Here is a 16,908-nt window from a genome sequence, read left to right on the forward strand (position 1 = left end):
AAGCACATGCTTTTACCAGGTACCTAAGGGGTCAGATATGATAGAAACAGTGGGAGGCCAGAGGAATGGATCTGGTGTATCAATGTGAGCATTTTATATTAGCCGGTGGTGTTCTTTATGTAGCGGAGTTACATGATCCTGTCTCTTAGCGCCTCAAATAATTTTCACTGCTGTGTTTTGGATCAGTTGAAGATGTTTCAAATCCTGTATACATAGTCCTTGAAAGAGTTAGTTTAACCGACTTAATACCAGAGAGAGTGAGTATGCATAGTGGTTTGATAAGAAATGAGCGTATCAAGCAAATTAATTTCAGTTTAAAGTAACAACTTCTGATTAGGAATGTCAGTTGACGATCTAAGGTGATTACTAGAATTCTTCCTCAATGTTCCCCATGTTTTCTCCATTGAGAGAATTGGCTGATTAAACCTAATCTGTTTTCTCTTTTAATCTGTTCCTAATCCACAACAGAACATTTGTCTCCTACCCCATGTCTTTTTAATTTTCTCAGAACTTTCTCATGAGGGATTCTGTCAAAAGCTTCTGAAAATCTAGGTATACTGGCTCCCCTTTATCCAGTTGTTTGTTCACACCTTCAAAAAATGTAGGAAATTGACAGTACTTCCCATGACTGAATCCATGTTATCTCATAAGTGTTGCCATACTGGGACAAACCGAAGGTCCATCAAGCACAGTGTCCTGTTTCCAACAGTGGCCAATCCAGGTCACAAGTACTTGGCAAGATCTCAAAACAGTACAGTATATTTTATGCTGCTTATCCCAGAAATAAGCAGTGGATTTTCCCAAGTCCATTTTAATAATGGCTTATGGACTTTTCTTTTAGGAAGCTATCCAAATCTTTTTTTTAAACCCCACTAAGCTAACTGCTTTTACCACATTCTCTGGCAATGAATTCTAGATTGAGTGAAGAAATATTTTCTTAGATTCATTTTACATTTATTTATTTATGGTTCATTTATATCCCACATTTTCCCACTCATGCAGGCACAATGTGGCTTACAAAAAATCAGGAGGAAGTACAAATTATGAAGATACAGATAAAGCGAAACAAAGGTTAAACAAGGGGAGCATTGACTAACAGTGGAAAACTAAGCAGGGTGGGGAAGGTCAAGGGGAATATTAATTAGCAGGGGAACAAGGGGAGTAGGTAGCAACAAAGAAATAAGTCTTCAGTAATTTCTTGAAGAGGGTGTGGTCCATTTGCATTTTGAGGTGCCTCGGCAGAGCATTCCACATTTTTGGGCAGCAATAGCGGAAAGACGAGGTAAAAATCTTCTTGTATTTGACGCCCTTGCAGTTTGGAAAGTGGAGTTAAAGATATGACCGGGCAGCAGGCACAGAATTCCTGAGTGGAGGGTCAATCAAGTTAAGCATGTAATCCGGGGCAAGCCCATAGATAGTAACATAGTAGATGACGGCAGAAAAAGACCATCCAGTCTGCCCAACAAGATAAACTCACATACTTTTTGTGTATACCTTACCTTGATTTGTACCTGTCCTTTTCAGGGCACAGATGGGCTTTTATGGGTTAAAGCACAGACTTTAATGATACGTTCCTGTACAGGTAGCCAGTGAAGGTTGTAGCGCAGAGGCTGCGCATGTGCGAATCGATTCTCACCCAAAATCAGTCTCGCGGTTGTGTTCTGGACTGTCTGGAACTTTTTTAGGAGAGAGAGTTTGCAGCCCGCATAAATCCCACTGCAGTAATCAAGGTGGGACAGTACTAGCCAATGCACAAGGGTGTGAAACAGCTCTCTTGGAAGGAAATATCTAATGCGCTGGAGCCTCCACATAGCATTAAACATTCGTTTGCAGAACAGTTGCACGTGATTGTCTAGCTGTAGGTGCATATCCAGATTCACGCCTAAGAGACGCAAACTGTTGGAAATTGGTAGGGCATAGCCTTGAACTGGAAGAGTGTGCCCCCAGTCCTAGTATTTTTGGAAAGAGTAAACAAGCTATTCACATCTACACGTTCCACTCCACTAAGTATTTTATATACCTCTATCATATCTCCTCTCAGCCGTATTTTTTTCAAGCTGAAGAGCCCAAGCCATATTAGCTTTTCCTCATAGGGAAGTCGTCCCATCCCCTTTATCATTTTCGTTGCCCTTCTCTGCACTTTTTCTAATTCCACTATATCTTTTTTGATATGCGGTGACCAGAATTGTACATGGTATTCAAGGTGGGGTCGCACCGTGGAGCGATACAAAGACATAACATCCTCATTTTTATTTTCCATTTCTTTCCTAATACCTAACATTCTATTTTCTTTCTTTGCTGCTGCAGCACACTGAGCAGAGGGCTTCAAAGTATCATCAACGATGACTCCTAGATCCTTTTCCTTGGCGGTGACTCCTAATGCGGAACCTTGTATCACGTAGCTATAGTTCGGGTTCCTCTTTCCCATATACATCACTTTGCACGTGCTCATATTAAACTCATCTGTCATTTGGATGCCCAGTCTCGCAAGGTCGTCTTGCAATTTTTCACAATCCTCTTAACAACTTTGTGTCGTCAAATTCAATTACCTCACTAGTTATTCCCATATCTAGATCATCTATATATATAAAAGGCAACCCCAACGTTCTGAAGCCTCCACGGAAGTTGAGGCGCCCGAGATATCCGGTGTGCCCTGGAGTGTCTGCACCGCCCACGCGTCAAAACGTCATGACGTCGAGGGTGGAGCTATAACACTCAAGGCCTGAAACCGAAACGCCATGGCCACGGAGGCGCAGCAAACAACAACAAAAAAAAAAACCCTACCCACACACAGCGACGCCAACACCGAACAAGGCAAGTAGCTCGGAGGGAGGGGGCCCCTTGCTAGCGCCCGTTTCATTGCCCTCAGAAACGGGCATTTATTCCTAGTTTATAAATATGTTTTAAAAAGTAGCGGTCCCAACACAGACCCCATGCAGAACCCCACTATCTACCCTTCTCCATTTAGTGAAGAAAACTTTTCTCAGATTCGTTTTAGATTTACTAAATTATAGCTTCATCGCATGCCCCCTAGTCCTAGTATTTTTGGAAAGCGTGAACAGACGCTTCACATCTACCCGTTCAACTCCACTCATTATTTTATAGACCTCTATCATATCTCCCCTCAGCCGCCTTTTCTCCAAGCTGAAGAGCCCTAGCCGCTTTAGCCTTTCCTCATAGGGAAGCCATCCCATCCCCTTTATCATTTTTGTTACCCTTCTCTGCACCTTTTCTAATTTCACTGTATCTTTTTTGAGATACGGCGACCAGAATTGAACACAATATTCGAGGTGCAGTCGCACCATGGAGCGATACAAAGGCATTACAACATCCTCATTTTTGTTTTCTATTCCTTTCCTAATAATACCTAACATTCTATTTGCTTTCTTAGCTGCAGCAGCACACTGAGCAGAAGGTTTCAACGTATCATCAACGACGACACCTAGATCCCTTTCTTGGTCCGTGACTCGTAACGTGGAACCTTGCATGACGTAGCTATAATTCGGGTTCCTACATAAGTACATAAGTAATGCCATACTGGGAAAAGACCAAGGGTCCATCGAGCCCAGCATCTTGTCCACGACAGCGGCCAATCCAGGCCAAGGGCACCTGGCAAGCTTCCCAAACGTACAAACATTCTATACATGTTATTCCTGGGATTTTGGATTTTTCCAAGTCCGTTTAGTAGCGGTTTATGGACTTGTCCTTTAGGAAACCGTCCAACCCCTTTTTAAACTCTGCTAAGCTAACCGCCTTCACCACTTTCTCCGGCAATGAATTCCAGAGTTTAATTACACGTTGGGTGAAGAAAAAGTTTCTCCGATTTGTTTTAAATTTACTACACTGTAGTTTAATCGCATGCCCCCTAGTCCTAGTATTTTTGGAAAGCGTGAACAGAGTCTTCACATCCACCTGCTCCACTCCACTCATTATTTTATATACCTCTATCATGTCTCCCCTCAGCCGTCTCTTCTCCAAGCTGAATAGCCCTAGCCTCCTTAGTCTTTCTTCATAGGGAAGTCGTCCCATCCCCGCTATCATTTTAGTCGTCCTTCGCTGCACCTTTTCCAATTCTACTATATCTTTCTTGAGATGCAGCGACCAGAATTGAACACAATACTCAAGGTCCGGGCGCACCATGGAGCGATACAACGGCATTATAACATCCTCACACCTGTTTTCCATACCTTTCCTAATAATACCCAACATTCTATTCGCTTTCCTAGCCGCAGCAGCACACTGAGCAGAAGGTTTCAGTGTGTTATCGACGACGACACCCAGATCCCTTTCTTGGTCCGTAACTCCTAACGTGGAACCTTGCATGACGTAGCTATAATGCGGGTTCTTTTTCCCCACATGCATCATTTTGCACTTGCTCACATTAAATGTCATCTGCCATTTAGACTCCCAGTCTCGTAAGGTCCTCTTGTAATTTTTCACAATCCTCCCGCGATTTAACGACTTTGAATAACTTTGTGTCATCAGCAAATTTAATTACCTCACTAGTTACTCCCATCTCTAGGTAATTTATAAATATATTAAAAAGCAGCGGTCCCAGCACAGACCCCTGGGGAACCCCACTAACTACCCTTCCATTGAGAATAATGACCATTTAACCCTACTTTCTGTTTTCTATCTTTTAACCCGTTTTTAATCCACAATAGAACACTACCTCCTATCCCATGACTCTCCAATTTCCTCTGGAGTCTTTCATGAGGTACTTTGTCAAACACCTGAAAATCCAGATACACAATATCAACTGGCTCCCCTTTATCCACATGTTTGTTCACCCCTTGAAAGTATTGTAGTACTACTACTACTACTATTTAGCATTTCTATAGCGCTACAAAGCATACGCAGCGCTGCACAAACATAGAAGAAAGACAGTCCCTGCTCAAAGAGCTTACAATCTAATAGACAAAAAATAAATAAAGTAAGCAAATGAAATCAATTAATGTGAACGGGAAGGAAGAGAGGAGGGTAGGTGGAGGCGAGTGGTTACAAGTGGTTACGAGTCAAAAGCAATGTTAAAGAGGTGGGCTTTCAGTCTAGATTTAAAGGTGGCCAAGGATGGGGCAAGACATAGGGGCTCAGGAAGTTTATTCCAGGCGTAGGGTGCAGCGAGACAAAAGACGCGAAGTCTGGAGTTGGCAGTAGTGGAGAAGGGAACAGATAAGAAGGATTTATCCATGGAGCGGAGTGCACGGGAAGGGGTGTAGGGATGGACGAGTGTGGAGAGATACTGGGGAGCAGCAGAGTGAGTACATTTATAGGTTAGTAGAAGAAGTTTGAACAGGTTGCGAAAACGGATAGGGAGCCAGTGAAGGGTCTTGAGGAGAGGGGTAGTATGAGTAAAGCGACCCTGGCGGAAGATGAGATGGGCAGCAGAGTTTTGAACCGACTGGAGAGGGGAGAGGTGACTAAGTGGGAGGCCAGCAAGAAGCAGATTGCAGTAGTCTAAACGAGAGGTGACAAGGGTGTGGATGAGGGTTTTGGTAGAGTGCTCGGAAAGAAAGTGGCGGATTTTACGGATGTTGTAAAGAAAGAAACGACAGGTCTTGGCAATCTGCTGGATATGAGCAGAGAAGGAGAGAGAAGAGTCAAAGATGACCCCAAGGTTTCGAGCTGAGGAGACAGGGAGAATGAGAGAGCCATCAACAGAAATAGAAAACGGGGGGAGCGGGGAGGTGGGTTTGGGGGGGAAAATGAGAAGCTCGGTTTTGGTCATATTTAATTTCAGGTGGCGTTGAGACATCTAGACAGCAATGTCAGACAAGCACGCTGAATCTTTGGTTTGGATGCAAGGTGAGATATCAGGGGTAGAAAGGTAGATTTGGGAGTCATCAGCATAGAGATGGTAGGAAAAGCCATGGGATGAGATTAATGAACCAAGGGAAGAAGTGTAGATAGAAAAGAGGAGGGGACCAAGAACAGAACCCTGAGGTACGCCGACAGGCAGAGGGATAGAAGTAGAAGAGGATCCACCAGAGTGAACACTAAAGGTGCGGAGGGAGAGGTAGGAAGAGAACCAGGACAGGACAGAGCCCTGGAATCCAAGTGAGGACAGGGTATCGAGAAGTATGCTGTGATCAACAGTGTCAAAAGCAGCGGAAAGATCAAGAAGAATGAGGATGGAATATTGACCTCTGGATTTAGCCAGTAATAGGTCATTAGAGACTTTAGTAAGCGCAGTTTCGGTTGAGTGGAGAGTGCGAAAACCAGATTGTAGTGGGTCAAGAATAGCATGTGAGGAAAGAAAATCAAGGCAGCGGCGGTGAACAGCACGCTCAAGTAATTTGGAGAGAAAAGGAAGGAGGGAGATGGGTCGGTAATTAGAGGGACAAGTAGGGTCGAGTGAAGGCTTCTTAAGGAGAGGTGTGACCACAGCATGTTTAAAGGCAGCAGGGACAGTCGCAGTGGAAAGTGAGAGGTTGAGAATGTGACAGATAAAAGGAATAAGAGCAGGAGAGATGGCATTAAGAAGGTGGGTGGGAATGGGATCAGAGGAACAGGTGGTACATTTTGAGGAAGAAAGGAGAAGTGTAGTTTCCTCAATAGTAACTTCAGGAAAGGAGGAAAGGGAATGAGGGGAAGGAGAGAGAGGGGAACGGACTGGTGGAGGGAGAGGTGGTGAGGTAGAGAAAGCAAGGTTTATCTTTTGAACCTTGTTGTGAAAGAATTCAGCAAGGGTCTGAGGAGATAATGAAGGGGGAGTTGGGGGAGGGGGCACCTTGAGGAGAGAGTTCAATGTGGTGAAGAGAAGTCGAGGATTAGAGCCAAGAGAGTTGGTCAGTTGGATATAATAATCCTGTTTGGCACGTAAAAGAGCAGATTGGAAGGAGGTCAGCATGAACTTAAAGTGTAAGAAATCAGCAAGGGCCCCAGAGGTGTTCGGCGGAGCGGGTACAGGAACGTAGGTAGCGGATATTAGAAGTCAGCCAAGGTTGGGGTTTTGTACGCCTTACAGGGCGGGTCATCAAAGGTGCAAGAGTGTCTAAGGCAGAGGATAGAGTATTGTTGTAAGAAGAAACAGCCTCATTGACAGACGTGGATGGTGCCACAGTAGAGAGGAGGTTTGAAACATGGGAGGATAGAGATGAAGGGTCAATATCGTGAAGATTCCTAGATAAATTAGATAAGAGAGGACGGGACTGGGAGGGAGGAGATTTAAGTGTGAAAGTTATAAGATGGTGATCAGAGGAGGGAAGATCAGAGGCAAGGAAACTAGAAGGTGAACAGTAGTAGATTGGTGAGGCAAGATTTCCCTTCACTAAATCCATGTTGACTTTGTCTCATTAATCCATGCTTTTGAATGTGCTCTGTAATTTTGTTCTTAATACTCTCTACATTTTGCCCGGCACCGATGTCAGACTCACCGGTCTTTAATTTCCCGGATCTCCTCTGGAACCTTTTTTTAAAAAATCAGCGTTACATTGGCCACCCTCCAGTCTTCCGGTACTAAACTCGATTTTAAAGATAAATTACATATTTCTAACAATAGCTCTGCAAGCTCATTTTTCAGTTCTATCAGTACTCTGGGATGAATGAATACCATCCGGTCCAGGAGATTTGCTACTCTTCAGTTTGTTAGAACGGCCCATTTTATCCTCCAGGTTTACAGAGAATTCATTAAGTTTCTCCGACTCGTCAGCTTCTAATACCATTTCCGGCACCGGTATCACTCCCAAATCTTCCTCGGTGAAGACCGAAGCAAAGAATTCATTTTATCTCTCCGCTACGGCTTTGTCTTCCCTGATTGCCCCTTTTACTCGGTCATCTAGCGGTCCAACCGATTCTTTTGCCAGCTTCCTGCTTTTAATATACCTAAAAAATTTTTTTACTATGTGTTTTTGCCTGCAACACAATCTTTTTTTCGAAGTCCCTCTTAGCCTTCCTTATCAGCGCTTTGCATTTGACTTGACATTCCTTATGCCGTTTCTTATTATTTTCAGTCGGTTCCTTCTTCCATTTTCTGAAGGATTTTCTTTTAGCGCTAATAGCTTCCTTCACCTCACTTTTTAACCACACCGGCTGTCGTTTGGTCTTCTGTCCTCCGTTTTTTAATAAGCGGAATATATTTTGCCTGGGCTTCCAGGATGGTGTTTTTGAACAGCATCCATGCCTGATGTAAATTTTTGACCCTTGCAGTTGTTCCTCTAAGTTTTCTTTTCACTGTTCTTCTCATTTTATCATATTCTCCTTTTTTAAAGTTAAACGCTAACGTATTTGATTTCCTATGTATAGTTACTTCAAAGCTAATATCAAATCCGATCATATTATGATCACTGTTATCAAGCGGCCTCAGCACCAATTATCTCCCGCACCAGATCATGTGCTCCACTAAGGACTAGGTCTAGAATTTTTCCTTTTTTCGTCGGTTCCTGTACCAGCTGCTCCATAAAGCTGTCCTTGATTTCATCAAGGAATTTTACCTCCCTAGCGTGTCCCGATGTTACATTTACCCAGTCAATATCGGGTAATTGAAATCACCCATTATTATTGTGTTGCCCAGTTTGTTTGTGTCCCTAATTTCCTTTAACATTTCTGCATCCGTCTGTTCATCCTGTCCAGGCGGACGGTAGTGCACTCCTATCACTATCCTTTTTCCCTTTACACATGGAATTTCAATCCACAGTGATTCCAATATGTGTTTTGTTTCCTGCAGAATTTTCAATCTATTTGATTCAAGGCTCTCGTTAATATACAATGCTACCCCTCCACCAATTCGATCCAGCCTATCACTACGATATAATTTGTACCCTGGTATGACAGTGTCCCACTGGTTAGCCTCCTTCCACCAGGTCTCAGAGATGCCTATTATATCTAATGTTTTCATTTAGTGCAATATATTCTCTCCCATCTTATTTCTTAGGCTCCTGGCATTCGCATATAGACATTTCAAACTGTTTGTTCCTATTTACATCATGCTCAGTACTTGGCAGTATTAATTTGCAATCTTTTTTCTCTGATTTTTATTTTTATTTAAGGGCACCTGATCTACTACGGTCTATTTTGCAACCTCTCTATCGGGATACCCTATCTTCCCTGTTTTGGTAATATCTTTGAAAGATACCTTATCCCGAACCATGCGCTTTTGAGCGACTGTCGGCCTTCCCCCCCCCCCCCCCCCCCCCCCATTTAGTTTTACTAAAAGCAAAGTAGATTTGAATCGTAGAGCAATAAAAGTGTTGGGATAATGTTAACAATAGTTGCATTCACTGTAGTTATGGTACGTTTACTTTTTACTCAAAGGATTATATTAGGCAGTAACTTGTTTACTTTCACTTATGTAAATTTTTTAATATGTCATTAATTGTACTTTTACTTAAATATTAAAATATACGTTTATTTTAGCTTAAGTGCCTCGACCAACACTAAGCATGACCACCTCAACTGTTTATGGGCCTGTAGCAGAGAGAGATCTACCACCACTGCTACGTATTTCTGTAGTACTACTACTGTCAGGCTGCAGGGTTTCTTGGAAAACATTGCTGCAGAATTTTTAGTAGCTACAAACTCAGGCCCATGTGGCAGTCATGGAATGACAGCGTAAAGCAGCAGAAATCATATTAACTTCTGCTCCTGTTAGATGATCTGGGGGGTGGGGAGTGGCTTAAGTGGGTCTCAGGAGGTCAGCTTCAGCTCTGGAGCTTCTCCTACACACAAAATCCAGGAATTTGAGTGAAACGGTTTAAAATGATGTTCTGTTTTGTGTTAAGAGCATTGCCTGAAATCTTTACATTATTTTTACCTTTATAGGTGGAAGAAGGCATTGTGAAACTTAGAAATGCTGGCACTGAGCAGGATTTAGGAATACAGTATAAAGCCCTAAAAGCTGAAGTGGATAAGCTGAACATAATGACGGCCAAAAGACAACAGGTACAGTTAAGACTTGAGCATGTTCATTTAGGAGTAAATATTTGACTGGCAGTGGCAAGCATTTTTTCTTTTATATTATTTACTTTTTTAAGCCAGTGATGGCTTTATGCTGGATATTCAGTGCCAGGCAGTGGCGTAGCCACAGGTGGGCCTGGGTGGGCCAGGGCCCACCCACTTAAGGCTCAGGCCCACCCAACAGTAGCATACGTTTAACAGTAGCTGGTGGGAATCCTAAATTTGGTCAGCTGAAGACTTCCCCCTGATGTTAACGAAAACATTACTCTCCACGATACCGACACCTGCACATGCTCAGTTTTCAGCACATGTCTGCTGCAGACTGCCAGGGTGAAAAGAAGCATTTTCCTGCCAGCTGAGATATTTTTTTTTTGGGGGGGGGGGGGGGGGGGGGGGGGAAGAACACTTGGTGCCCACCCACTTCTTGCCTAGGCCCACCCAAAATCTGTTGTCTGGCTACGCCCCTGGTGCCAGGGTGGCAATTATTGGTTTAAAGGCCAATATTCAGCACTTAAACAGATAAGTGAAAGCAGATAAAACGACTGTTTTATGCAGTCTGAATTTTCTCATGTTACCATATCCGGTTGAGTGTTGATTATCAGCACACAACATGGGTGGTTAGTGCTGCTGACTATCTCTTCTATCTGGTTAAATGCTGCTGACTGTCCCTCGATAACCCTGTTCAGGCAATTTAACCAGACAGGAGCTTCTCCTGCCAAGTTAAATAGCCTAAAAATTGACTCCTTATTTTATGAAATATTGCTTATTTACGTGCTTTAAGTACAACAGGCATGACAAATGTTGCAACATTCATACTTCAGGTTGTCTAAATCAAATACAGGTAGCTGATATTAGAAAAAGGTCAGATAAAAAATCTGACATAAGGTCCACATGCCACACCTTGGTTTGAAGAAAAGAGGCCTGCTTAATAAAGTTCAATAAGGTTTTGCACTTACCATGCATTTAAATGCAGGAATTTAACATGCAGAGCCTGTACACGAACTGCTGGAGACCTACCCAGCATGTCTCCATACAGTTAACTGCACAGAAAAGCACTTTACCTTGTGTTGAGAGCATGGATACGTTTACAGGATGTGGTAAGTGAATCCATTCTAACTGCACAACCGAGAGCACATGCATTTCCTATCCCATAACATGGTATCAATTAGTGCATGAATTTGTGTGCTGTCATGCCAGCACAATAAGTTATTGTGTTAACATCATATGCTGATTTAGTGCATTTTAGTAAATCAGGCTCCTAAGTTCCCAAGAGTACAATGATGGGGGTTTGTTTTGCAGTTGCTGCAGTTGTCTTTCCCACAGAAGCTTTGAAACTTAAAAATAATACCGGCCAATATTCAAAAGCACTTAACTGGTTAAAATGCCCTCAAGTCAGCTATCTGCCGATTATTCAGCAGGGGATAATCAACAGTCTTCTGCTGGATATTGTTGGTTAGAGGCTAGCCGGTTATATGGCATTTTAGGCCACGTGTATGCAGTGGTGGAAATAAGTATTTGATCCCTTGCTGATTTTGTAAGTTTGCCCACTGACAAAGACATGAGCAGCCCATAATTGAAGGGTAGGTTATTGGTAACAGTGAGAGATAGCACATCACAAATTAAATCCGGAAAATCACATTGTGGAAAGTATATGAATTTATTTGCATTCTGCAGAGGGAAATAAGTATTTGATCCCCCACCAACCAGTAAGAGATCTGGCCCCTACAGACCAGGTAGATGCTCCAAATCAACTCGTTACCTGCATGACAGACAGCTGTCGGCAATGGTCACCTGTATGAAAGACACCTGTCCACAGACTCAGTGAATCAGTCAGACTCTAACCTCTACAAAATGGCCAAGAGCAAGGAGCTGTCTAAGGATGTCAGGGACAAGATCATACACCTGCACAAGGCTGGAATGGGCTACAAAACCATCAGTAAGACGCTGGGCGAGAAGGAGACAACTGTTGGTGCCATAGTAAGAAAATGGAAGAAGTACAAAATGACTGTCAATCGACAAAGATCTGGGGCTCCACGCAAAATCTCACCTCGTGAGGTATCCTTGATCATGAGGAAGGTTAGAAATCAGCCTACAACTACAAGGGGGGAACTTGTCAATGATCTCAAGGCAGCTGGGACCACTGTCACCACGAAAACCATTGGTAACACATTACGACATAACGGATTGCAATCCTGCAGTGCCCGCAAGGTCCCCCTGCTTCGGAAGGCACATGACGGCCTGTCTGAAGTTTGCCAGTGAACACCTGGATGATGCCGAGAGTGATTGGGAGAAGGTGCTGTGGTCAGATGAGACAAAAATTGAGCTCTTTGGCATGAACTCAACTCGCCGTGTTTGGAGGAAGAGAAATGCTGCCTATGACCCAAAGAACACCGTCCCCACTGTCAAGCATGGAGGTGGAAATGTTATGTTTTGGGGGTGTTTCTCTGCTAAGGGCACAGGACTACTTCACCGCATCAATGGGAGAATGGATGGGGCCATGTACCGTACAATTCTGAGTGACAACCTCCTTCCCTCCGCCAGGGCCTTAAAAATGGGTCGTGGCTGGGTCTTCCAGCACGACAATGACCCAAAACATACAGCCAAGGCAACAAAGGAGTGGCTCAGGAAGAAGCACATTAGGGTCATGGAGTGGCCTAGCCAGTCACCAGACCTTAATCCCATTGAAAACTTATGGAGGGAGCTGAAGCTGCGAGTTGCCAAGCGACAGCCCAGAACTCTTAATGATTTAGAGATGATCTGCAAAGAGGAGTGGACCAAAATTCCTCCTGACATGTGTGCAAACCTCATCATCAACTACAGAAGACGTCTGACCGCTGTGCTTGCCAACAAGGGTTTTGCCACCAAGTATTAGGTCTTGTTTGCCAGAGGGATTAAATACTTATTTCCCTCTGCAGAATGCAAATAAATTCATATACTTTCCACAATGTGATTTTCCGGATTTAATTTGTGATGTGCTATCTCTCACTGTTACCAATAACCTACCCTTCAATTATGGGCTGCTCATGTCTTTGTCAGTGGGCAAACTTACAAAATCAGCAAGGGATCAAATACTTATTTCCACCACTGTACGTAGTGGTATATCTTTGGCCAGTTTTGAAGTTAAGCGGCCAGCACTGAATATTGACTTGGCCAGTTAAGTTCAAACTAGCCAAAAATAAACTAGATATTCAATGCTGGTCACTGGAAATGACCTGGCATTGAATATCCAGCTTTAGTGCTGACTGGGAATTAGCCGGGTTAACTCCTGCGTTCTGAATATCGGCTCCATAGTGGTCTGCAAGTTCATTCAAATTACCCCTCCCTTCTTCCCTCCTAGTCTCACTCACACACATGTATACGCATGCATAGAAGGGAGTTTGAAGGCACCGGGGCCAAGATGTAAAAGGCCGAATGATGAGTTACTTCATGATGGACTGTAGATGATAGAAGTAGAAACAAAATACTATCATTCTGAGAATGAAGCGAGTGAGCAGGGCTATGAAGAATAAGAACATTAAAGAGTGCCAAAGGATAGCCAGAAGCAACACTTCAAACTTGCTTCTGTAGGCTACCAGTAACTACTGAACTACTTCTTTTTCATCTCTGTTTTATCAGATTGTTATACCTATTTCTCAAAGAGGGCAAACAGCTGTGTTTTGCTCAAACTGCAGTCACTTAAGCAAGGGCTGTTGAATGTCATTGTAAAGAATGTTACAGTAATCCAAGTGACGAGTACCATGGCATAAAGTAGAACAAGTAGAGCTTCCTAGTCAGGGAAAAGATCGTAGAAATCTGATTTGTTGTAAAGCATAGAAGGTAGCTTTAACAACAGCAACCACTTGCAGATCAAAAGCTTGCACAGAATCAAAAATAACTCCCAGAATTTTCAGTGAGGAACTAAGCTGAATAACTTGGCCATCAGTGATAGAGGAGCATATGAGTGTTCAGTAATCTACAGAGCTTCATGCTTGTTGTGGTTGACTTTGATAATGGCTATAGAGCCAGCTGGAGATCTCTATCAGAGGGATTAGTAGTGTCGACAAACTAAGTTAAATGTAATCGGCAAAAGAATGAGTTCACATCCAGAGACTGAAAGGGTGCATAATGGACTTAGAAACAAAATTGAATAGAACTGGTATGAGGACAGAATCCTGTGAAACCCAAGTTTAGTTCCTAGTGAATGGAGAATAGAGAAGACATAGACTGTGGGGGTGGGGGGAGGATCACACAGAAAAGAGGTGGTCTATTTTAAGGACAGTGCCACCTACTCCAATTCCAATAAATACTGAAGTAGCAAAGTATGGGCCACTAAAAACTAAAGGCTGCAGAGAGGTCAAACAAAATGACATCATCAAATTTCCCAGACTCAAGAAGCTGCCAAATGTCACTATGCAAAGAAACTAAGCATGTCTCAGTGCTGTGATGTAGACAAAAGCCAAACTGTTGGGGGTGGAGGGCATCAGCATTAGTCTTAGGCAAAAAAAAAAAAAAAAAAATGTAGCTGACGCAAAATAACCTTTTCCAGAATCTAGGATAGGAAATAGGACAATAGTTTGCAGGAAACTGAGGAACTGAGATTAGATTTCTTTAACAACGAATGAACACAGACCATCTTTTCAACAAGGAAAACTTCCTTCTAAGACTGATCAACAAGATCAAGAAGAGATTGAAATATACCCATTTCCAGGTATCTTAATGAAGGAAGATGGCATAGGATTAAATAGGGATGTCTTTGAGGGTATATCTGCCAAGACCCTGGAAAGATACAACAAAGATTTGATTTAAAACCAGAAAGGAAAAAGGGAAACAGTTTTTCCACAAAGGAACAGCAAGCAAAAAAAACAGGACTGGAAGTCACCAGAAGAACCACAGGTTCCAAAGACAGCCAATGGAAAATATCCAAAAGTATTGAAAACTGTTTATTCTTCAAATGCAAAAAGTTCTCCAAAAGGCAGCATACAGGTAAAACCTGACATGGGCTATGTTTTGGCATGCAGGCCTTCGTCAGGGGTCCTCAAAAAAAAAAAAAAAAAAAAATTAAAAAAGCGTAATGTAATGCATCTCTATTCAAACTAAAATAATGAAAGAAAAAATGAAGAATAAGTGTTTGAGATGCATTTACAAAAGCATGAGTGATCAATGAAAGCATAAGTGCGATAAATGAAAACACACAAAAACTGGGAAAATAAATAGTGGTAGAACAGCATAAAATAACAGAACCGCTAAAATGTGTATACTTGTGAAGCTCCCCAAAACTGAAGCATCCCATTTTACTGAAGAAGAGGAATATCCTGTAGCAATATTCTTAACCTGTAGTGAGGTAACAGGGGACCTCACAGTAGTAAATGAACATTGGAGCACATCAATTTCTCAACCAAAAACTGAGCTAGAACCTCAGGATTGGGGCAGTGAAACAGGGATTGACATCATGAGGTCAAAATAAGAGAACAGGTATTTAGAAGGGTTGTTGCAATTTGTAATAGTTCTGGAAATGTAGATCTTTTTGGTCTGCTTAGGGGCAATATGGTAGTCCTGTTGCCCTTCCCTACAGGACTCGCCTGCAGGGCATTTTGAAGAATCTTACCTCTTCCAAATTCTGTCAGCACTCTGGACCTGCATTTTAAGAAGACACAAATCAAATTGACACCATAGAATTGAGAAAGAAGGGGAGCAACTGTATTATGCCTTCTTAAGTGAAGAATGCCAAGACAGTCTTGTCTCTAGAGACACAGCTGAAGTCTTACTTCTAAAGACTGATGGAAAGGGGCCAAATCAACTGGAGTTAAGATTTCAAATCTCTGAATGCTCTAACAACCTGTTTAGAGGAATTTGTAGGGGAAACTAAGTTGATGGAAAAGAAAAGAACCCCCCCCCCCCAAAAAAAAAAAAACAACAATGATCCATCCAAGTCAAAAGGTAGCATGAACCAGGACCAAGTGAGGAAATGACAACTCCATAGTGAACACCAGATCCAGCAGATGGACCTACATTAGGACTAGTAGCAAACTGCAGTGACTTCTGGAATCCTAATGACTCCATAAGAGAGAGTAATTTTCTCAAGATTTTAGGCTTCTCCTAGCACTAAGCTTGAAAAATCATAAAGAAACATCTAAAAGTGGCTAGCAGTTTGTCCCAGTAAAAGAAAAAAAGCAGGAGGGCAGTATAAGTTAGATTGGGGGGGGGGGGGGGGGGTCTGAAGAACCTAATTTGATTAGCAAGGCTTCTGGATAAAGCAGTTCCTAAGTGACCAGTTCTATAATCTGAAAGGAGTAATAAAAGAGAGGCAGGCCGATCTTTACCTAAGAAAAAGGAGCCAGAGGGCAAGAATTCTTTTAAAATAACTCTGCTCCTGGATGAAATGAGATGAGCATTTGTGTTCAATGAGCAAATCATGGGTCAGGGTAGACTCTTAATGAACCCAACAACCCCAAATCTCAAACACCTTTTCATGATATACTGTGATTCTACAACAATAGTAACAATCATTATAATCCACCTACATCCCCCCTTCCCCTCCCCCTCCCCACTTTTCCTCTCCCTCCTATAGTCCTTAAAACAGAGAGATTGTGAATTTCCAATTAGGTTTGTTCCACAGTACCCATCACCGGATCATTTGCCTCAATCCATGTAATTTAACTGTCCCAGGTGCGCTGACAAGAGACATCTATTACGATTAAGTGCAGTCAGCTTTGACATCGCATAGTTATGGTGTAATTTGCCGATATAGCAGAGCGACCCGGTATCTCCAGCCGCTTCCATGCTGATGCTAAAACGAGGCTTCCAGCAGTGACTATTTGGTGTACTAACCTCCTCTTAGAAATGGGCAAAGTTGAAGGACCAGAATTTAGCAAATAGCCAGCCATAGACTTGTGAGGAGTAGCCTAGTGGTTAGTGCAGTGGACTTTGATCTTGGGGAACTGAGTTTGATTCCCACTGCATCTCCTTGTGACTCTGGGCAAGTCACTTAACCCTCCACTGCCCCTGGTACAAATAAGTACCTGAATATACTATGTA

General features: G+C 42.7%; 1 protein-coding gene across 2 annotated transcripts in view; it reads left to right on the forward strand.

Moving 5' to 3' along the window:
* CTNNA1 (catenin alpha 1) overlaps nt 1-16,908 on the forward strand; it is a 449,363-nt gene that overhangs the window by 147,414 nt on the left and 285,041 nt on the right. Inside the window, exon 3 of one of the 2 annotated variants that reach the window (XM_030212634.1) lies at nt 9,760-9,879. The exons of the other annotated variant lie outside the window; for it this stretch is intronic. Coding sequence (XP_030068494.1) covers nt 9,760-9,879 — 120 coding nt within the window. The remainder of the gene's footprint in view (nt 1-9,759; nt 9,880-16,908) is intronic. 2 annotated transcript variants of the gene reach the window in all.

Source organism: Microcaecilia unicolor, chromosome 8, assembly GCF_901765095.1.
Source record: "Microcaecilia unicolor chromosome 8, aMicUni1.1, whole genome shotgun sequence".
Classification (NCBI taxonomy): domain Eukaryota; kingdom Metazoa; phylum Chordata; class Amphibia; order Gymnophiona; family Siphonopidae; genus Microcaecilia; species Microcaecilia unicolor.